Raw genomic sequence first — 23,715 nt, forward strand, 5'->3', positions numbered from 1 at the left:
CGTGTTGGGTGATACAGATGTGAATCGGGACACTTGTGAGATATCATCCTGTAATGGTATCAAAAGGCACTGATACAGTTACATCACTGTAACGGCCAATTTTTAAAACCATGCTTACTTTTAATTCTCTACATCATTCATATTTATGCATCTACGCTTGTAGTTTGTAGTAACGTGTATGCATGTGCAAGTAATTTGCATTTCTTCGCTCTGTTACAAGCTTGTACCATTAATTTCCAATTTTCCATGCCTAAATTTGCCTCAAAGTCACATAAATTTGTGAAACTTCTTCAGGAATCAGGATCCTACTCTCTGAACAGTACAAAAAGTCATTTACATAAATTATATGCACTAAGTCTAGATATCTTCAACAGCTATGTAACCACAGACTTCCACCATGTACATTGATTCTTATGATTTTTGTGAATGCTTGTATAATAGTAAGGATTTATGTCTGCAGAAAAAATTGTCTTTGGAAAGTAGAATGAATGCAGTAATGGCCACTTTCTGATCAGAATTCTTTGTCCCAAGAGCTTACTTTCACTTGAAATACTTTTGGACAATTCTCATCTGAACATGCAGGGGAATAAAGGAGTGGAAATTTTGTTCCAATTCACCAATTCAAACTGAATGGGGTACAACCTGTGCAGGGAAATTCATTCTACTTGATATTTTTTCTTATCTTTTGTTTTGCAGAAAGATGGACAAGTGGCTAATGATGAGACACTTGAGGCAGACATGGTATTCCTTGGCCTCATAACCTTCTTCGATCCACCCAAGGACTCTGCAAAGCAAGCTCTATGGCAACTGGCTGAGAAAGGAGTGAAAGCAAAAGTATTGACAGGTGATTCTCTCTCTCTCGCAATAAAGGTCTGCAAGGAAGTTGGCATAAAAACCGACCACGTGATCACAGGACCCGACCTTGAGCTTCTTAATCAGGATTCCTTTCATGGCAGTGTTAGAAGAGCAACCGTACTGGCTAGGCTCACCCCAACTCAGAAACTTCGGGTGGTACAGTCGTTACAAACTGCTGGGAACCATGTGGTTGGGTTCTTGGGAGATGGCATAAATGACTCACTGGCATTGGATGCTGCCAATGTAGGAATATCAATCGATTCAGGTGCATCAGTTGCAAAAGACTGTGCTGACATTGTCCTACTTGAAAAGGACCTCAACGTCCTCGTTGCTGGAGTTGAGCAGGGCCGAATTACTTTTGCAAACACAATGAAGTACATAAAAATGTCGGTTGTTGCCAATATAGGAAGTGTTCTTTCACTTCTTGTGGCAATTGTGTTCCTCCAATTTGAGCCCTTGACTCCGGGGCAGCTCCTTGTACAGAGCTTCTTGTATAATGTGGGCCAAATCGCAATTCCTTGGGACAAAATGGAAGAAGATTATGTGAAAATGCCACAGAGATGGTCCCTGAAAGGTTTATACATGTTTATTTTATGGAATGGACCAGTGTGTTCTCTCTGCGATGTAAGCACCCTCTTGTTTCTTTGGTTCTATTACAGTATCAGCACTCCGCTGGATAGAACATTCGTCCACTCTGCTTTGTTTGTCCAAGGACTTCTCATGCAAACCTTAATTATTCACCTGATTCGGACTGAGAAAATCCCCTTCATTCAGGAGGTTGCCTCATGGCCAGTGATTTGCTCTACAATAGTGATTTCTGTGATTGGAATCACAATTCCATTCACACCAGTTGGGAAAGTCATGAGATTTATGCCGCTGCCCTTGTCATATTTTGGGTTTTTGGTTGTGCTTTTTCTTGGGTATTTTTCAGTTGGCCAGGTGGTTAAGAGACTGTACATTATGATCTATAAAAGTTGGATTTAGATGACTGATTGTGTCCCATGAGAATAACATTCAGTGTACAAAAGAAGCAAAAACAGGAGTAGGTTTTCCTGGGTATTTCATTAATTATGAGTGTAATAAATATAGCCTCGCCATTTTTTACAGGATCCTCACTTTTTTGTGGATACTCCATGCATTAACAACATTATTTGGCTCACTTTCAAATTTACAAATTATGAATGTAATGGCTAAGCAGCAAAGAACAAAGAAGAGCCACAACAGTATTGCCTCATCCGCTTTGGATCCTGAGGCAACTCCCATCGGCAGCTTGTCAAAATATGCGAAGCAGACAGAAACAGCTACATGCCAATCCAAGCAATAGTAAATTGCTGAAAATTTGCCTTTTTGGCATTTTACCTGCATGAGTATGTTTCATCAGCTGTTAGATAAGAGAAATACCAGGGTAAAAATTTGCACTCTTATAAATTTGATCCAAGAAGAAAAAACAAAAACGAAAGTAGTAAAGAAATTTAGGAGACTAGCTTTGTGTGTACAGGCACAGGCATGATTCTAAATAGATAATATATAAACCTAAACTTTTACCCAGTTGGAGATAATTGTTCTGAATATTCCACTCAAAATCCCAGTGCTTTCTATCATTTTTAAGCGTCCAGTAAGCCCACCCAAAGGAAGCCTCATCATAAACCTCTAGCTGGGCCCTACCAAAATCTTGATAATCGATCTGGGATCCATATGTCACATTCCATTCATTCACCCATTCCCCTGAAACAAATCCAATTTATGATCATCATCATCATTAAAACATGGCAATAGAGAAGGGAACACAGTCTAGCATGTATACTACAGCTAGCATCCGCAATAAAAAAAAAAAAAAAAAAAGCAAAGAATAAGCCAGAGGGAAAAATATCCCCACCCCCAACCTTCCCCCCACTTTCTATTATCATTATTTTTTCCCAAAAGATAGGTATGAACTAAAGTTAATTTGTTTAATGGGGTCTAGTATTCACTAATGAACCAAAATTTCTTTGTTTGACATGCAAGAATGGAATTGGTCTTTATATTTTCCATATTTGCCATAATAATTTTCATTTCATTCCATTCCTAGTCCATTCCATTCCAGCGTAGCAAACAATGGGTAAGGGAAGAAGTACAATATTTTCCAGAAGGAGACAACACAGAGATCTTGTCTCACCAATAAATAAAAGTGGACCATTTGCACTATTCAGGGCCCGTAGTTGAGCTTGCCTGCTCTTGAATATGAACTCGATATTATCTGTAGAGTTCATATTAATGAAGAAATTGTCAAAGAGATTGTAGTAATGCAAATCCACCACTATGTTGTAGGACCCTACATTAGCCTGATAAAGTTCTGAAGGATCTGCATTGCCTATTCTTTGGCAAATTATAACATAAGCTGTTGGCGAGTGCTTTCGGACAATTTCATAGCCTTGCTTGTAATATGAAACCAAGATATCCAGCGGAACTGTGGCAGCAGAAGGTTCATTTAGAAGCTCAATTCCCAGCAGAGCAGGATGGTCTGCATACCTGCAAATGAATCCACAGGGATAAACTTCACCAACACTAATGAGATTCACACCAAGGATATTCATTTCAAAGGCAACAAAATAGCGTTTTCCAAAGAGAAAGAATGTGGACATATTCTTCAAAGTATTGATTTAGGACTTGTTCAGCTTGCCATTTAACAAAAAACTACCTATGATCTTTGTGCACAAGTGCACTGGTGTATGTGTCTGTGAGCATGTGCATGGGGGAGAGAGATAGAGACATAAAGAGAGTAGGTAATCAAAAGTCATCAATTGCAGCATGCTTACACAAAAAACCTGTGGGTCTGATGGTGGATTCATGAAATTAGAACAAGCCATAAAAATGCTACAATATACAAATAAAAGCAGTACCTCAATGATAGTTGATGGAACTGTTCTAGCCATAGATGCTACTAGGAGAGTGTTGAGAGTGTTCACAACAGATTTTTATTTTTTTTCTGGCAGCATCGGATGGAGACACTTTTTAGTAGTAGTCAAAATGGTTTTGCTTTTTTGTTTTGGGTTAGGAAAAATAACACCTTTTTTTTTTTTTTTTTTTTGTGGTCCAACTCACTGGGGGATCAAGGCACCCCCGACACTGATTGACAAAAGGCGAAAAGCAGTTTATATATGTTTCCTTTTCCTAGTACTGCCGATGGAATTCTAATAACACCTACTTGTAAGAAGCATAGTTTTCAAAATCATATGATTATTGATTCAATTGGATTGAATCTTGTAGGTGAATTGAACTACAATGGGATTGACCACAACATCATAAAATTCTATATTCAGACCTTATAATTCAAGGTTTACTTCATACGGTTTAGGACTCAATTACAGTTCAAGTCCAACTAAAAACAAATCAATTTGTTTCCAGAAAAACTCAACTATTGAAAAGCCCACGATTCACCATTTTGATATGAAAACACCTTAAAATCTTTTTCAAGGGTCTCTAGAATTTAAAATTAAAATTAAAAACAAAACAAAACAAAATACAAAAAGAAAACAAAAAAAATTAATGGCTTGGAGGACCTGGGGTGTACCCTGGAGGATCGCTCCGATGCCTAAGTAAAGGACTAATAAGAGGCTTTAAATTGCAACAGTAGAAAGAGTGAGTATGAGGGAGATGTCTTACCTCTTCTCCAAGTCCTTTTTTATAGTGGTTGAGGTTGACCCTTCATTGATCCGGTTATTAGTGAGTGTGCCAATATGCTTAGGGGGTTATAGGTAACTTAAGGGAGGTTATGCAAGACATCAACAGTAGCTATCTTGTAACCGTACCATTAAGCTTAGGGGGTTATAGGTAACTTAAGGGAGGTTATGTAAGACATCAGTAGTAGCTATCTTGTAACCATACCATTAAGCTTAGGAGGGTTATAGGTAACTTAAGGGTGGTTTCGTGAGACATAAAAAGTTTGTCTTATAACTGTCCAACCCTATGAGCGTTCCTATCAATAATTTTGGTTGTATCAATTCTTCCCCCCCCCCCCCCCCAAAAAAAATACTCTCGAATATTTGAAATAAATTTCTCTTATTTGAGATTAGTAATAAATTTTTGGGTAGGTCTACGGGGCCTCACAAGCTCTACTCATCAGATGGCCCAATACAGGTGAGTCGTGCTCACTTCTCTATGCCTCATGAGCCATGCTCATTAAGTGCGCAAGTTTTTAGAGCCTCGGGAGCTGTGTTTATCAGATGGACCATTATGGGTGAGCCGTGCTCACTCCTTTGTGCCTTATGCGTTGTGTTCATTAAGTGGGCAGGTCTTTAGGGCCTCATGAGTTGTGCTCATCAAGTGGGCATGTCTTTAGGGCCTCATGAGCAGTGCTCATCAGATGAGCCATTATTGGTGAGTCGTGCTCATTCACTTATTGCCTCATGAACTATGCTTATCAAATGGGCTGGTGTTTAGGGCCTCATGAGCAGTGCTCATCTGTTGGGCCAATCTTCAGGCAACAACAAATTTTATGATTTGATTTGACTCTGATTCCCAATTCACATAGCTAGTTAAGGTTTGAGATCTCAATTTGACAACTATAGTAAAATGAGGTTACTTTTGAATATAAAAAGTGACCTAATTTCCATTTTTATACCTTGTTTGATGACAGCACACTCAAATGCTATAAAATGTTGACTCATTTTGATTTTATGAGAATGAGGCATCCAAACACAGCATAATCATAGAGCACCTAATTCTCTAGTTCTGTCAAAAAATATTGTCTCTTGTCGCATGTGTTATTTATCATTTGTTTATCTCTCCGCATGCAACCCAAGTGTTAAGGTTTGAGATACATTGTTGGCCTACAACCTAACAGAGTAACAGCTTAATCTTTCAGGTAAAGTGGTGATCTAACTATATCCTCCCCAACAATCCAACAACATGTCTACAATACCTGGAAGCCAAAAAGTCGATAACATCCAAAGTTTTTGAGATGTAATCTGATGATGTGGACCAGTCTGTTGAACCATCTCTACTGGCACTGTGTTCCATCCCATTCTGGGAGCCAGGAGCAGCATGAAGATCAATTATGCATTTTATATTATAGGCTCTGCACCACAATTTTCAGGTACGGATTAAAAGGACGTAAAACCTTTAAACTGCCAAAAATCGGAACAGAAAGGAGAAAAGCAAGACCTACTGTGCCCATGAGAATGCATTATCTAGAGCAGTCAAACTTCCCCCAATAAAAGGAGCTCGAGGACTGGGATCAAAAGCAATCCACCAGCCAACAGGGATCCTCACAGCATTTATTCCATGTTTGTGTAGGAATTCGAAATCGTCTACAGTAATAAAGCTGTTTCTATGCCTCTGCAGTATCAAAAGGCCAAAATACTCCTTAGCACAAGGCCAAGATTAATAAAAAAAGTCCAATGGTGGTTCCTCTTTTTGATAATCAACAAAATATACAAAGAAGATAAACTCTTGACTCACTAAGTAACTTGGTTGAAGTTAAAGTCCATATAATTTCCATCAAATAAATAAAAGAATTAACAAAAAACAAAATCATTCTTGATTGTTGACTACACACCCTAAGGCAAGACTTGTAATCAGAATTTTTGGATCATGTTACCAGTGCTCACAGCTTACAGAAGAAACACAGGCATATTATATATTATATAAATAAATACAATGCCTGCTTTCAAATCCCTAGAATTTATTTTAGTGAATTTTTTTAGTTTTTTGAAAATCTTTGTATATAGAGAGCTGGAAATAATGTACATTGCAGATTTTAATTCTATTATAAAATAAAAATGCAAAAGCAGTTACCAAGTTGGAAAAAAAAAATAGATGTCATGGGAAATTTAGAGTTACCTTAAGAACTTTTGTGGCCTTATCATGTCCATATCCATTTGCAAGCTGGTAATCTCCATGCAAGTTATTTGCTACAATTATCATTTCAAATGTGGCGGCATTATCATCCCATCCTGGTTTCCCTGGATAGTCTGCTGTGAGCTGATTTCCCATTGTGGCCTAAACAAATAAGTATAATGCTACCATTTTTATTATTAAAGAATTTTTAAGTTAAATATGGAGGCATTTTGTCACAATAATCTCCAATGCCAACTTGGTGGATCCCTTGTAGTTTCAGTAAAGGCATAGTGGCTGCATGCACAGGCAATTGTACCTCCAAGCAATAAAAAGGGCAGGAGGTTAGTCATACCCCTATTCTATGCAACCAGCCAGACAAACAGCCACCAAATAAGATGGCATCATCTCTCATAACTCATTCTTCTAGACAGGACATTCCGTACTATTATTTATTTAAAAGAACTTTATATTTTCCCAATCAATTCCCAAATAATTCCTTCAGCCCACTGATTGTCAGAACAGAAATATGCTGCTGTTCAAAAATCACAGACTTATTACCGATCCATGGAGAGGCTACAAGCCTACAAATATTGGGCAATTCAGAATGTTCAAATCTATACTTCGAACAACATAGAAATACAACCACACTGCATAGGCTTGTCATCCCTAGGAAAATGAAACTTTTATGCACCAATTTGTAATACCCTTATATTAATTCACACTATTAAAGAGTTAATTTACTTCTTTTTCTTAGAATAAAAAAAAGAAAAAAAATACAGGAGAATCATACCTGCAGATAGGTCCCACTCTTGAGTTTTACGTGAACTCTACCATTGTTATTTCTTTCAATGTAAAATGTTTCTGTTGCAGATGGTGATCCTGCTGATGCAGAAACATAACCTCCTTCACCATCATATGTTAGAAACTGGCCTTGAGAGGTGCGAAACTGAAATTGAGAATCAGAAACTCTCCATAGCTGCGTAACAAAAAGTACATCTGAAAGATTCAGTATCTCTCATAAGACATAGCTCAGCTCACAAGCTCAGAATGCCATGTTTAAAACAATAAATGGAAGGATATCATCATATTTGTTTAGAAAAACCAAAAAAGCAAGTGTTATTTTTTTAATAAATCATGTGAAGTTAAAATAATTATCAACCTGAGAACCTTATTGATAGCAATCATTCAAAAGAAGAAAACAGAACCAAAAACATACAGCTAGCAAGCTTCACATTTGATGTGACGCATCCATGAATCTGCTACATACAGTGACAATGGGCATAAACAATAGACTGATGCAGCAAAAGTTGAAGTAGGAATATTCTGCTATATATAATGAATAACTGAAAGTAATACTATTATATCATGTCTTATTGCACTTACTGATATACTAATATCTCAGTATAGCTTCTGCTTCAATTCAAAAATCCCCTCTATCCTTCCATAAGTAAAGAAAAATTACAAGGATAGGTAAAAAAAAAAACACTTGAAGGCTAGTCCATTTTAACAAACTTTAATTTAATAATAACTTACAAAAAACTCCAAGTTTACAGCTTCTTCTCCTTTTTTAACAGCACCATCTACCTAAACAACCATTAATTGAAAAACTAAGTTGAAAACCAGACACTAGGGAATTTAATATGGCCAATGATAGGATATTATACAAATTGCATACCTCAAATGGCTGCAAAAACTTAAAAGACTTAATTGAGTCAGGTTTAGTTGAGAAGTGTTAGGAACCTGTGAGCATCCAGATCAAAGTGACACCAAGATTTTAACGTGGTTCGGTCAATAACGACTTACGTCCACGGAGCACACACCAAATATTCACTATCGTCGGAAAATATTACAATTCTCTCTCTCTCTCTCTCTCTCTCTCTCTCTCTCTCTCTCTCTCTCTCTCTCTCTCTCTCTTCCTCCCTTCTTCCTCTCTGCTCTCTTTGAGCTTCTCACACTTCTGCACACACTCTGTGCTATATTTTACAGCTTCCACAGTCCTCTATTTATAGGGCTTGGAATTTAAATCATAATTAAATAAAATCAATTACAAATGGAAGTTATAAAAAAGAGATTAATGGAGAGATAAATTCCACTACATTTTTGACTCAGCTCCTAGCTTGCAACGTGTCTCCAGCTGTCTTCTGGCTCCAGCTCTAACAATCTCCCACTTGGAGACAGAGACGCCTCCTGAACCAATATCATGAATAAATGATGTGCTCAAAATATGTGTCTTCAAGCACGAAGACCAACTGAAGTTAAACACAACTTCAGCTTCTCTGTAGTCACCATCTTCCTGTCTGCTCGATTCTTGCGGACTAATCTGATGGCTGTCATCTTCACAACTGGTGTAAAAATACTGGTATAGTCAATCCCTTCCTTCTGCTCAAAGCCTTTGACTACCAACTGAGACTTGTACCTTCTGGAACCGTCATGCTCCTCTTCGATTCTGTACACCCGTTTGTTGTGAAGGCCTTTGGGCAACTTCCACATTCTGTTGGAGGTGAGGGACTTCATCTCATCCTTCATCGCAAGCTCCCACTTGCTCGTATCTGCCACCTGACATGCTTCGTCATAGCATTCAGGCTCTCCTCCATCTGTAGGAAGTATGTAATGAATATACCTTCTATTTGGTACATGGGACCGAGTATATCTCCTAAGCTCCGGGGCTGAAGTAGGAGACGGTAGTGCGACGATCTACTCCACTGGTTCCTCCACCTGAGGATTCTCAGTATTCTGCTGATGTGTTCCGACACATTCTGAGTGGACCAGTTCTAGTCCCTTCTTCTTTGGGCCATGGATGTATCTGAAAACTAACCTTCTTCTGTTTCCTGACTATACAATCCTCATACATGATAACCTGCACTGACTGTAGACCACTCAATTTTTCCTTTTAGTACATCACTCTAAGTCCCTTCTCGCTCATGTGACCAAGTCATTGGTACCAGATGTTGCTGCCGTCATTTCTTGCAGCAACTGAAATAGACATGGAGGCATTGGAGGTTAAAAAAAGTGTTCCGCTTTTCTTACCTCGTGCAATCGTTAGTACACCCTTTTAAACTTTCCATTCATCGCCAATGAATTTCGTCGTGTATCCCTCATCTGCCAGCTGACCAACTGAGATCAAATTTTTTCTCAAGTCTGGAATATACCTAACATCCTTTAGCTTCCATACTGACCCGTTTATATTGATCTTCACAACTCCCTTGCCGGTTATGTTGCAAGGTTGACCATTGCCAAGGTACACCTTACCAAAATTACCTGGTGTGTACTCCTCTAGGCAATCTCTGCAACATGTGGCATGAAATGAGGCCCCGGAATCTAAGACCCAAGACTCCTGCTTGCTCTCCAAAGAGCAGATCAACATCTCATCATTCTCGGAAGCAATATTTGCTTCTGTCTTTGCACTCGTCTCGAATTCTTTCTTCTGACTCCTGCACTGGTTCTTGTAATGACCAGCCTTTCCACAGTTCCAGCACTCAATAACTTTTGTGCTCTGGGAACCTGTGTCCTGAGTACCTCTAGGATTTCCGGATTTAGACCGTCTGTGCCTAGATCTATCGCGGTTGTTTGATCGTCCATGCCTGTTTCCTCTGCCTCGAATCTCCATGTTCAAGGCTGAACTCGAAGTAGAGTCATGGTTCGACTGCATTCTTATTTCCTCCGTCAAAATCATGCTGACGCCTTCATCGTATACAAGCTTCAATTTTCTTGCGGAGCTACTGATGGCAATAACGACACCATTCCAACTTTCAGGCAACTGACTGAGAATCAGTAGGGTCTGAATCTCATTATCAAACGTTATCCCGACTGAGGCGAGTTGATCAGACAACTCATTGAAATTATTCAAATGCCTGCTGAAACTCTCACCTGCAGACATGTTTATCGTAAATAGTCTTTTCATGAGATGTACCTTGTTTGCAGCTGAAGGCTGCTCGTACATATTAGAGAGCGCATCCATCAGAGACTTAGTGAATGTTATATGCTTGATATTGAACGCCACAGATTTCGACAACATCATTCTGATGGCTCTGAGGGCTTTTCGATCAAGCAACTCCCACTCCTCCTCGTTTATGGATGTTGGCTTACCCTTCAACAGTAAGTGCAATTTCTTCCCAAACAAATAATCTTCTATCTACATCTTCCAAAAACCGAAATTGTTCCCGTTGAACATTTCAATTTTTGAGCTCTTTTCATTTGACATCTCGATTCGCTAATCTAGAGATGGAATTAGCTCAAATGAATAGCGCTGTTGGATCCAGAATGATCGAAAACCCTAGAAATGGTTCAAGTTGCTCGAAAAACGGACCCAAAACGACTCTGAAAATTCAGTCAAAGTTTGGTCAAACTTGGTCAAACTTGCTGACGTGGCACTGCTGACATGGCCCACTTGTTGACGTGGCTGGGTGGGGCCCACTTGATGACGTGTCAGTGGGGACCTACTGACGTGGCAAAGCTAGCGTGGCCGGTTCTGAAATGGCGGGTCGGATTCGGGTCGTGAAGCCGAACCTCGGGTTAACCCGGGCCTGAGTCACCTACTGGGTCGGGTCTGGGTGTGAACCGGGTCGGGTTGAGACAGATCGGGCGAAGAAGACGCGTGCGGCGCGTGGCCGGCAGGTGGAGAGGCATCTTTCTCCGACAAGGCACGTGTGGCCGCGTGGGCCTTTTTCTGAACTCCGTTGGAGCTCCGGCTGGCACCCTTCTCTTCGTCTCGGCGAGCTGAATGTGATGGTGGCCTCAAAACGTAGTTTTGATCAACTGGACAGAGCTCTGATTTCAAGATCACTTCCGATCTGGCTTTTTTGCTCCAACCGGGCTCTGATACCACTTGTTAGGAACCTGTGAACATCCAGATCAAAGTGACACCAAGATTTTAACGTGGTTTGGTCAATAACGAATTACGTCCATGAAACACACACCAAATATTCACTATCGCCGAAAAATATTACAATTCTCTCTCTCTCTCTCTCTCTCTCTTCCTCCCTTCTACCTCTCTACTCTCTCTGACCTTCTCACACTTCTGCACACACTCTGTGCTGTATTTTACATCTTCCACAGCCCTCTATTTATAGGGCTTGGAATTTAAATCATAATTAAATAAAATCAATTACAAATGGAAGTTATAAAAGAGAGATTAATGGAGAGATAAATTCCACCGCGTTTCTGACTCAGCTCCTAGCTTGCAATGCGTCTCCAGCTGTCTTCTGGCTCCAGCTCTAACAAGAAGTGCTCCTCAAGTTCAATTAGCCAAGGACCACATCCTACTTGAAAAGGGCATGAACTAGAATGTTGAACCTAAGATATTAAGTCATCCATTTCATGCATATTTCCCTTAATCTATATGAAATTCTCATGCAGCATATTGCAAAGTATCTGAGCCATTTGGGCCTATTCCAGATTTCTCTTGGCACATTCTTTCACCCTTCTTTCTAAAAGATCCTTATAATTAGATGGAACTTTGAGGTTCACTTATTTTATCACTTTCTAGCATGTTGCCATGTCTACATTGAGCACGGTACAAGGTTTTTTCACCCTAGACTGACTTATTAGGCAAAGTAGCCGGAGCCCAACACATTAGATGTACTTTTTACAATGGTGAGGAGTTGCACATCACAGACTTTAGATCAATTCGATGCATCAACATTTCTCAACATTACAACACCATAGACTTTTATGACTTTTTCCAAACCAACCAGTTATAATCAATTTACTGTTCATTGTCACTTTACAAGCCAAATGAACAAATCCATAATTTTAGGGGGGGCAAGCCTGAATGCGTCACTTGCTTCAATCCACAACCATGATGACTTGGACCAAAGCAAAAGCCTTTAGTTGGCCACAGTAGGTCCAGTTTGGGAATATTTTGCAGGTGGGAGAGTGAGCCAAATTTTTAATTTCAAATGCATCTAATTTACCAAAATATCTCCCTTGAGTTGCCAAAACCACAATCTTGTACATGTAAAGCGTACTTCTGAGATCTAGTAAAGAAAATGCAAGACATAGCATTTGATCGACTATGGTATTTGGAACTGATTACATGCCATGCTAGACTCTGCTGAAATTGCCATCTCACACTGCAGTTGAAGGCTGGTAAAGAAATGCATCATTTCTGAAGTAGTTTTCTGGTTAAAGTGCACATGTGAAATTTTAAATCATCTCCAATTGCAATTGATTAAATTTTTCAGCATTTTTTACTTCTCTATGGTTAAAATACTTAGAGATCTAAACATAGAAGCTACAAACATAAAATTTGATACTTCAGCTTATAAAATTTTTTACTTAACAACAATTAAATGGAGCCTTAACCAAACCCGTAGCTTTGTTATGAATATTTCACGCACACTTAGTAACAGATAACAACAAAGACAGAATTATTAAACAAGGATTAACAGAATGGTAACGCATCTCACTCTGAAGGTTTCCCATGACAAAGGAACATCCCTGTCCGCTGTCACATTCGTGCCACCTCCATTCTCTGCACACACGTATTTCTGCAACGTCACAGACTTGAGTTGAACCTCAGTTCCATCCTGCATTTCAATTTCCACGAATGGATTAACTAAATCAATCACAAGAAACCCACATAGTCCCAAATGATAAAAGCAACAACAATTTTGAAACTAGAAGCTCACAAGCATGTCTCCATTAGGAATATCGTCGAACAGAGAGGGCTTAATCCAGCCTTCCACCACCAACCACCCACCCAAGTTCACTGCTCTAACTTTAGAATACCCATGCAATCCCACCACTTGAATCAAACAAATGAAACGTTAAACGAATTAGCAAGTAGGTATTTTTTTCTTCTTGTATAAAGTTATCAACATCCTCACAGATGCAGCATTTCCAAGCAACAAACGAAGAACAAATTGAGAGCAAAGATAAACAGCGTTCACCTGAGTGTGCTGTGGAGAAGATAAGCCAACAAGACATTAGAAATGCACAGACCCATTTGCAGAAAACAAGTTCCATGTAAAAATATTGCAGTCTCAATCACATCAACAAACCAAAACTACAGCGTTTATTCAAATCCCTCAAGCCCACCAAGGGGAAAAAAAAATCCAGTTCAGAGAATCTCAGCAATTCCTTCCTTCTCACTAAATTAATTCCAAATGGAGCCTTGTAAACTAGCACAAAGATCTTGAGTTTTCCTGCATTGTTGTTTCCAAAATATAATAGAGATTTGGGTTTGTTAAAAAAAGACACATTCATAGAAAAGGTAGACAGTAGAAGGAAAGAACAATTAATATTCTGGACTCTGAGAAAAGAGAGAGCAAAAGACGAAAAAGTGTTCACATGTATTCTTTTAGAGGATTGAAAAGGGAGGGAAACGGCGACTTTTCTTGGAGATTCTGGGGTCGTTTCGCGTTTGGGTTTGATTGGTTAAAAAGAAAAAAAGGTAAGAAACCGCGAAAAGGGCCAAGAGAAGACGGTTCCACCACCTTATCAGCTCATCAGCGTCTTCTTTGCTTCTTGCCTCTTGCCTCAGCTTTCCTTAGCTTAATTTCGTTTGCATTTGAGAAATCACCGAACGAAAGGAAGTGGGGACAAGGAGGGAGCTAACCCAAACAGTTAACGGTAACAATTTAGACCTGCCCATGTTTTGGAGTTTTTTTCCATTTTTGAATATTAAATAATGATTTATTGAGAACTTTTTTTTTTCCCATTTATGCATCACAAATCTTGTTGATGGTTCAGCGAGATTTTAAGCAAAACTCGCTGAAAGAGGTCTCCGGTGAATGACGCATGGCACTTAAAACTCGCTGAATGGTCCAGCGAACTTGCAAAAAGCAAAGAGCAGTGGCAGAGAGGAGAGGACAGTAGCAGCAGACCTAGAGATCGAACTCACAACAAGCGACCGTTGGAGGGAGGAAGGACGAACATTGGGAAGGAAGGTATAAAAAAGGGGAGATGATATATGTATTTTGCTTACCCTAAACACCTATATTATTTCATTGAAAATTGTTAGTTTCATTCAAGGATTCGGTGGTTTGATTGGAAGATTTGTTATTTGGATTCATAATTTGTTATTTGGAATCTGCATCCGGAAACCCCCAATCCGAGGTTAGGGTTTCATTCCATTATTTGTATTTGACTCAATTGAATTTGTTATATATTTAATGTATAATTGTTATCGGTTCATTTGCTGTTATTTAATCTAAGGTTAGGGTTGAATATGTTTATTGAATTTTACTTAATTGAATTCGTTTTAGTTTTTAGTTTTTAGTTTTCTGTTAATTTGCTGTTAGTTTTAAATATATTTTTGTTCAAATTTGGAAAGAACTAATTAAATTGGATATTTGTGAATTATGATTGTGATTGTGTCAAACAAACTTATATTTTTTTCAATTTTTTTTTGTTTTTACCAAACCCAAAATCTGTACTGCTGTATTAACATGAACCCCAAATCTTCATGTTGGAGTTGGCAATATCTACCAAGGTTTGGAAACAGAGTTGAGTTGGGTTGGAGAGGGAAGTAGAGAACAGATGAGACTTGAAATGAGGATGGTAGGCTTTTGGTAAACCATGACATGAGAAATAGAATTTGGCCCTTTTAACCCTCAAACCCTAATCATGCATTTTCAGTCATTTTCATTGTGGAATTTATGCTAATGGACGGCTCTGATTTTTTTACAAATTAAATAATAGAGTTAATAAATTATTTTTGGAAATATCAGATAAAAATATTGATTGAAAACAAAATTGCCATAAATATTTATGTAAAAGTAAAATATTTGGTTAATTTAACTTGGTTTTGTTTAAGTGTCATTTCCATAAATATGTGTTTTTAATGCATTTTAAATGCAACTTGTTGATTATAAACATGCCTAATTAATATTTTATGGAGGAATTTTTTTTCCAAGCAACAAAAAAAACTAATATGGATATTAAGTGCATCATAGAAAATGGAATTTACTATTAACTTTGTAATCTTAAAATTCATCTTTTTTGGATCAAGAATTTTATTTGCGGAAAGAGAAAGACAGGAAAGTAAAGGGAAAAAAAACACATTTTCCCTTGTATTTTCCTTTTCTATTAAATATTATAAATTAATATTAAAATAGTATAAAATGTATAAAGTATATATATTTTTAAATATATGTATAAATTTTATTTTATATGAGTTGCATAATATGAAAATTATAAAATTTCAATTACACTGATCATTAATAGTATTAAAAACACTCAAATTCGAAATTCAAGTAGTTTAAACTTGGCTTATACTCAATCAAGTTGAATCGAATTATAGAGCAAATAGAGTCCGAGTAGTTAGCTAGTAAGCTTGACACACTTACACTCCAAAATATAATTGTTCTACTTATCAAAGTAAAATGACCTTCAACTCCTACTTAATTTCTCTACAATATTTCCTTCAAGTAAAAATAAAATTTAGAATCATGGGGCATACATATAGTGTGTGCATACGGGTAGTTAGAACTAAAAACTATATTAAGCAAACTGTCAATATAGTTTCAAATTTTAAAATAAATAAATATGACATGATCATAATAAATATGTTGTTATAATATATATTATTAACAAATTAATTTGGTGATGGTATTATTTCAAAAAAAATATTGTCACGATAGTTTTACTTCTTAAAATTCCAAAGTATTTCTTTTACAAAGGTTTTGTTAGAAAACTAAAGCTTGAGTTTTTAATTTATAATAAATGTATGCTCAAGTTAATTTGAAAGTTTTCTCTAAACTTAAAAGAAGAAAAAAAAACTTTGATTCTCTAAAATCTCAAAAAATAGGTGTTATATCATGTGCTTATATATATATATATATATATATACACAATTTTGTTTTTCGTAGGTCTTTACTATTTCCTGAGGGTCCATCTAAATGGCAAGAAACTCAAGCAGTGTTCCAGTGACTGTGTTGTTGTATATTAAGAGGAAAATTATTACCGGAGTAGAAGGTGTTAATTATAGTACTAAGTCGGTTCGACTAATTCGAATTGGCAATAGAACTAAAATAAATAAATTGTACGCGAAGATATACAAATATTTGCATATTGATCCAAACCAATATGCATTGCGGGTGATCGCAAGATACCCTATACAAGGGTTCAATGACATAGTACTCTATGAGGTTGTTCTCGTAACAAATGACTATGGTCTACGCATTGTGTTGGATGCACACTGTGCGGGCGCAACATTTATAACTGTGTAGTTATATGTGGAAACCATTCCTCAAATGGGTGTCATTGCGGATAGGCAGACGAAGACGTCTACCGAGCATGTGATTGAAGTGGAGGAAGACACCCAACACACATGTCATTATAAAATGACTGCGTCTGGTTGTATTGAACCATACACAAGTGCGGAGGTTGGTGGGACGCCTGCTGTGGCTTTCAATGAAGGTCCGGGATCGTTGTTTGAGCCGCCAACTTATGAAAGACCTGCTTTTCACACGGATGAATAGGGAGATCACAATGAAGTTCCCGCTAAAAGTCCAAGATTGTTGTTTGTCATTGCGAACGTTGCGCTAGATAAGGGGATGAGTATTACGAACGATATTAATTTAGAAGATGAAGAAACATTGTAACACCCCGACCCCGAGGGGGGCCTGGGATATTAACTTTTTACTACTAATTTACAGCGGAAGCAAATAAACTCAATTTTATTCAAACCAGAGCGCTAATTATTCATGTTACAATCATTTATTTCAAAAGAAGAAAATTACACAAACGTAAATATCTGAAATCATACTATATTTCTAATTAATCTTTATTTTTTTCTAATCCCCACCCGCATGCTTGCTAAGCCTGCTTGCTAAGCCTGATTTCCGACATGTCCTTCAGAGTTATCTGAAATAAAATATGATTGGGGTGAGACGACGCTCAGTAAGTAAATAAGATTATTATTAGTGTGTGGTCAAAATGAGCTTTTAAAGAATTTCGTAAAATAATATTTAATACTATAATTTCAAGACTGCTTTTAGAATAAACATAACTTTAAAGATTTCTGCATAAAACTTTTGTCATCAATTTCAACAGTAAATTTTTACAATCATATACTATAACTGCTAAATTAAACTTTTAACTTTAAACTGTAAAAATATTTAATGATAAACATATACTTTTCCTTATACGTGTTCCTTAGATCGTCATTTAAGTACCAAAATGATCCTTTTCACGTAAACTTACACTTTTCCTTCAAATCATCAGTAACTTTGTACACGTAATTAAATGTGTATAAACATATATTATAAAAACCCACCCTTAGGCCTGTTTGCCGTAAGTCATGTTTACCCCCATGACTGGGTTGTGCGGTCCGAAGACTGGACTTAGCTGGCTGGCCGACCAAACTAAATCAACGTACGTAAACTTTAAGTGAGATTTTCCTTATTAAGTCCTGGACTTAAACCAGGTGTGCACTCAGGAGAAATCCACTAACATAAATAACCACTCTGTAAACAGTGTGGGTGCACTCTGATCCGTATAAACTTTAAGCTGCGGTACCGAGCATCTGTAACTTTGAACTTTCGTTGCCATAAGGGGTTTGAAAATCATCTTATTATCATTTATGCAATTTAAAATAATATCGTGAAAATCTTATCTTTACTCATATTCACATAAAAAATGTAACGTAGAAATAAACTCATGCCACACAATTTTTGTGTTAAAAATATATATATAATTTTATTTTTGAATAGAAAGAAATGCTGAAAATTTACCCGAGGGGATTGGAACATTTCTTAACCCAAAAATAGATGCAAGTATATTAAAGATAGAACTGGTATAATTAAATATGCGTGAAAATAAACTCATGAAAATTTTGTGGAACTAATTGACATAATTAAAATTTACGTACAAAATAAACTCGGGTATGAATTTAAAATAAAAAGAAACTAACATAATCAAAATTTACTTACAAATAAACTCGGGTATAAATTTTGAATAAAAATACTAACATAATCAAATTTACTTACCTTCTTCTTTTACCGTGTGCTACGAACACAATAGTTATCTTTAAGAAATGAGATCGGAAAAAGTGGGTGATTGAGAATTTATTCAAAAATTCTCTCTCCACCACAAATTCTTTCACTCACTAATCCTTCTCTTCCTTGGAAAATTGTTGTGAAAAATGAAGGTTGAGAGCTCCCTATTTATAGGAAAATTTTGGGGAAGAAATAGAATTTATAAAAATGAGGGGAGATGGGTGAAATTATTATTATTTTTTTTTTTAAATTAAAGAATGGGCAAGGGATGGGCAAGGTATGGGTTGAGTATGGGATGGGGATGGAGGCCATGTGGGAGTGCTTGCCACCATTCCCACTAAATAAATTTTTAATTAACTACTTACCTAATTAATTAATCAATTAGTTAATTAATTATTTTATTATTTTATTATTTTTCTTAATCATTATTGTCATTATTATTATCATTGTTATTACTTATAAACTATTTTAAGTATTTATTTATTTTATTATTTATTTTTGAACAAGAATTAAATTTAAATTTTAAAAACTCATGTGGGCCCCACATGGTCTTGTGGGCCCCACACAACTTCGAGACCCGAATGGATCCTACGTAACTCGAATAACTCTTATACGATTTTATGCATCCTACATAGCTTTGAGACTTGTGAAAACCTCCATACGGCTTCGGGACTTATGTGGGCCCCACACAGTCTTGTGGGCCCCGCATAGGATACCTATATTATTATTATTTTATCATATATCTCTACAAATTATATCAGTTAAAACATTATTTTATGTACTTATTTACGTATATAAACAGTGTCTTGTGGCTCCGGGACTCATGTGGACCCCACATAGTATTGTGGGCCCCACATATGATACCTATATTATTATTATCTTATTATGTATTTCGACAAATTATGTCTGTCAAAACACTATTTTATGTATATATACTTATTTACGTGTACAAATAGTGTCTATCCTGTTTATCCTATGAAATTCCATTTTGACCAGGCCGACCTCCACGGAGCGACTGAGCCGCAATGGTCTCTGAGCACTCGCTAAGACAAGGTCTTTCTTAGGCATCAAATATGGAATCAAGGATCCTACAGAAAAATACTTATATATTGATATTAACTAAATGACCATTTTTATTATTTTATTATTTTTTTTCTTTAATCATATATATATATATATATATATATATATATTTTTTTTTTTGGGTCATCACAAACATACGAGTAGGAAACCGTTGAAAGGATAAATGAGTTCACCGATGATGTGAACCCACCCTACCCCGCACCCCCCGTGAAACGAATGATGTCATCTACAACGCTCAGTTTATGGACGAACCTCCAATGTACACTTAAATTGACGTAAATGTTGCAGATTTGTCACATGAAAAGGAGCTTCCTATACAAGTGACTCGTTGGGATGAATCTTCCGAGCTGGGTATGCTCTTTGGGTCGAAAGATCAATTGATAGCTGCAGTACGAATTTATCACGCTCGAACCCGCCATGACTTCTACGTTGTTATTGCAATTGGTGTATTCCCAAAAGGGGGGTGAATTGGAGATTTTAAATTTTCTTCCTAGGTTAAATCGGATAACAATAGTATTGCACAACCTAGGGTCTATCTAATCAATCACAATTCTCACAATTATTTAAAACATGTATGTAAAGCATTTAATACAGAAATAATCAAACATACATAAGCTGAATTTGAAGTGCTGAAAATAAAATGTGTAAAGAAGAGAATGACACAAAATATGATATCAAGGTTTGGCCAATGCTGCCTACGTTCCTGCCTTAAGCTCACAAGTAAGAGGATTCCACTAATTGCTTGCTTACGGGATGGAGTGACACCAATTACAACACCCTCTCCTTATTGGGCAAGGGAAACCCCAGGTCAGATTCACAAGGCTGACCCCCAACCTTTACAACCACACCATAGAAAGGTGCCCCTGATTTTCTTAACCGGGTCTAAACCATCATGTGCTCTCCTAACCGGGTCTAAGCAAATCTGGTGCACGTTACAGGCCAATGCAATCCTCTTCCAGCGATCACACGCCGAGAATACAACAATGATAATAAAAGTTTTGTGTACAAGTAGAAATGCTTCTATACTAAGCAGATATATACAAATTAAAGTTCAATAATACAGTCACACAAGATATGAATTTAAGCTCAAGTGAGTATGGGTTATTTTCTCTCAAAAGTATTTTCTAATTAAAACCCGAGAGTGTGAAAAATAATTTTCTCAAAAGAATATGAGAGACCTTTCAAGCAAAGATATTATATATAAAAATATGCTTAAGGTTCTCCTTTTAATATCTCGAGGATTTTCCCAAAATGATTTTTCAAATAATGTTCAAGGGAAGTTAGGGTTATGGCTTAAAAATATTTTTGCAAGCTAACACAAAATGAGCCTTTGAATCTTGTAATGGATGTGCAAGATTCACTACCAATAAAAAGGATTTCTCCACTAATATATTTATCAACGAAGAAACATGGAGAAACACTAAGCTAATTCTCACAAAATGATTTTCAAAAGGAAGTAAGAGTGAGAGTGAATGCATTAACAAAATATGCCCAAAATAAAGATTCTTTCAATAATCCCTTAAATTGATTTGCTAGCAAGGGAGTGAAAGAACAAACAAATGCTCTCTGAAAATGATTTTCAAAAAGAGTATAAGAGAGTATATAAATTTAGCACAAAAAAAAATATTGGGAGATATTAAATCTAAGCATTAGTTCAAAATTTTTGTTATGAAAGGGTATTTATAGGGTTTTTAAAATCTGGCCGTTTAAGGGACACGTAGGGTATTCTTAGAAAAGTTTAATTAAAAAATAACTATATTTAACCACTGAAAAATTACTGAACCCAAGAGGTTCGATTGACTGTGGGCATCTCTGGTCGACCGAACAGACACAGTGATTTTGAAATTTATTTTGGGTTTGGTTGGCTATGAAAAATAACCGGTCGGCTGGCCAAGGAGATTTTCTAAGCTTTCATAGATTCAGTTGCCCGGTCTTTAAGGCCAGTTTGGCAGTTCATGAAGGTCGGTCGGCTTAGGCAAATTTCAATTAAATGGCCGATTGGCTGAGGCATAATAAACAGGCCAGAATACAAGGTCGTTCGGTCGAGGTGATTATAATGCTATAGGGCCGGTCGATCGAGGCTTTTTAATTAAGCCAAAAAATGCAACTTCAGTCAACAGAAGTCTTTGTCAAATTCATTTTAACCCTAATCGATTAGTTATTAAGAAAAGATTTTTCTGTAAAAAGTGTTGGCCCCTAGGGTTTGTCTGCTGTCATTTGAGCTTTCATTCATACCATGCATGTCATGCATTATTACAAACCAAAATATAAAAACAAAAAGTAATTTACAAAGTAAATTTGTCTTCATTTTTTTGCTCTTTAAGCTTCATGGAAAACGCCAACATGTATGTACTTTAGGTCCTTCATGGCTTCCATTTCCCTTTTGCCTCAAGCCCTCATGTGTGCAAAAGTGTAAACTTGTTCACATGCTAAATACACACATAAGTAACTTGTACTTTGTCAGCATCAAAACAGAAATTGAACTCAAAAAGTCTTGTGTAGTCTAATCCAGTGTTATGGGTTGCTAAGTATAAGGAGTTTAATTGCAAATAGAGAGTACGTGCAATGTTTTGGAAAAAAAAATTTGTTTATTAGAAATCACTCAATATGGTGATTCGCACACGTGTTTGAATGAACTTCTCTCGCAAGACCATAACCAAATCATATAGTCCCTAATTGATGGAAAGATAGTGAATATGATCAGGGGAGATGCGTCTACATTAATCACCACATTGAAAGAGTTCATAGATCGTTGCTTCGGCTATTCAATCTCATATAAGAAGGTCTGGTTGGGAAAACATAAGGCAATTTGTAAGAACCTGAACCGTGATATATGGAATAATAAGTAAAGAGAAGGGTAGAATTGTAAATTGAGCAGGCATCGTCGATGAAGCCAGAGTTCGACCATGATGGCCTTATGTTGCTCGGTGACAAATTTCAGAGTCTCGTCGATGAGGAGAAGTTGAGAGGTTTCGAAAAATTGGGAATCTTAGGCTCATCGACGAGGTCACCGTCTCGTCGATGAGTTATCTTCAGTGTCTCGTCGACGAAGATGCCATCTTGTCGACGAGGGCGGCTGAGTCAAAGGGTTATAAATATCAGTTTACATTACTTCTCAGCTAAGAAATTTAAAAATATCTCTCTATCTCTCTAGGAACTCAAAATACTCTCTCTCTCTCTCTCTCTCTCTCTCTCTCTCTCTCTCTCTCTCTCTCTCTCTCTCTCTCTAGATTTCTTCATCATACATTGCGGGAATCATCAATCCGACGTTACCACGAGGATCAGGGAAGGATTCTCTACAAGATTTACGGATCAGATCTTCGTTCAGGGCATTTTCGAGTTTTGGCTCGAAATCAAGGTTAGGCTCGGTTTCCAATTCTGATCCAATAGTCATGTAGAGAATAAGATTGTAAGTATCTTCTGTACTGTGCTTTATAGGTTTTGGGAACTCAATTTGCTGTTTAGGGGTAGTAAAGTTTGGGATTTGTCATTTGAGAAAAGGTAAGGGGATTCTGTTTATGTCGGTTATTTTTGAAATCGGACTCAGTATAACTATGGTTCACGGTCCTATGTGCGTTTTGGTTACTCATTTGGGGGAATCTGATAGGTAAAATTATAGGTTTTTCATGTTACAGTTTTTGGAAGGGGGCGATGGGCTGCATGATGGGGATCAACTATCCCTAAGCATAACATTCGCTGAGATGGTGTCACGTGGATACATTCGCTAGGATGAAGGCAACTGCACACCTTTACAAAAAAATGTATAACTTCATCTACAGAGGCCCAAATAACCCGATTCCAATTGGGCTAGAAAGAAAACTCCCATACCTTTCTTTGGATATAGGGAAAACCATGAATTTCAAATTATACACGACCTGGTAGCCCAATAACAGTACCCATTTGTCCAGAAATTATTCATCACATGGACAGCTGTACACCTTCACCAAATATGCCATAACTTTCTCAAAAAAAGTCCAAATGGAGTGGTTCAAAGTGTGTTGCAAAGAATACTTCCATA

General features: G+C 37.1%; 2 protein-coding genes across 5 annotated transcripts in view; one reads left to right on the plus strand and one right to left on the minus strand.

The window, feature by feature from the left end:
- Positions 1–1,957, plus strand: part of LOC131160660 (uncharacterized) — a 20,590-nt gene extending 18,633 nt beyond the window's left edge. The window contains exon 8 of the mRNA XM_058116513.1: positions 697–1,957. Coding sequence (XP_057972496.1) covers positions 697–1,839 — 1,143 coding nt within the window. The 3' untranslated portion in view covers positions 1,840–1,957. The remainder of the gene's footprint in view (positions 1–696) is intronic.
- LOC131160661 (probable glucan 1,3-beta-glucosidase A) lies at positions 1,885–14,235 on the minus strand. 4 transcript variants are annotated; one of them, XM_058116515.1, is made up of 11 exons: positions 13,963–14,235; positions 13,563–13,817; positions 13,302–13,417; positions 13,080–13,199; positions 7,463–7,648; positions 6,676–6,834; positions 6,002–6,171; positions 5,756–5,911; positions 3,011–3,363; positions 2,401–2,580; positions 1,885–2,214 (listed from the first exon to the last, which is right to left on the minus strand). In XM_058116515.1, the coding sequence occupies exons 2-11, from the start codon at positions 13,636–13,638 to the stop codon at positions 2,129–2,131; spliced, it is 1,602 nt and encodes a 533-aa protein (XP_057972498.1). In that variant the 5' UTR covers positions 13,639–13,817; positions 13,963–14,235; the 3' UTR covers positions 1,885–2,128. The 4 variants fall into 4 exon arrangements, with proteins under 4 accessions (XP_057972498.1, XP_057972499.1, XP_057972497.1 ...); XM_058116516.1 differs by having other exon boundaries at positions 6,676–6,816; positions 13,563–14,235; XM_058116514.1 differs by having other exon boundaries at positions 13,563–14,235.
- Between the last annotated feature and the right edge of the window lie 9,480 nt (positions 14,236–23,715).

The sequence above is a fragment of the Malania oleifera genome, chromosome 7, assembly GCF_029873635.1.
Source record: "Malania oleifera isolate guangnan ecotype guangnan chromosome 7, ASM2987363v1, whole genome shotgun sequence".
In the NCBI taxonomy this organism is placed as follows: domain Eukaryota; kingdom Viridiplantae; phylum Streptophyta; class Magnoliopsida; order Santalales; family Ximeniaceae; genus Malania; species Malania oleifera.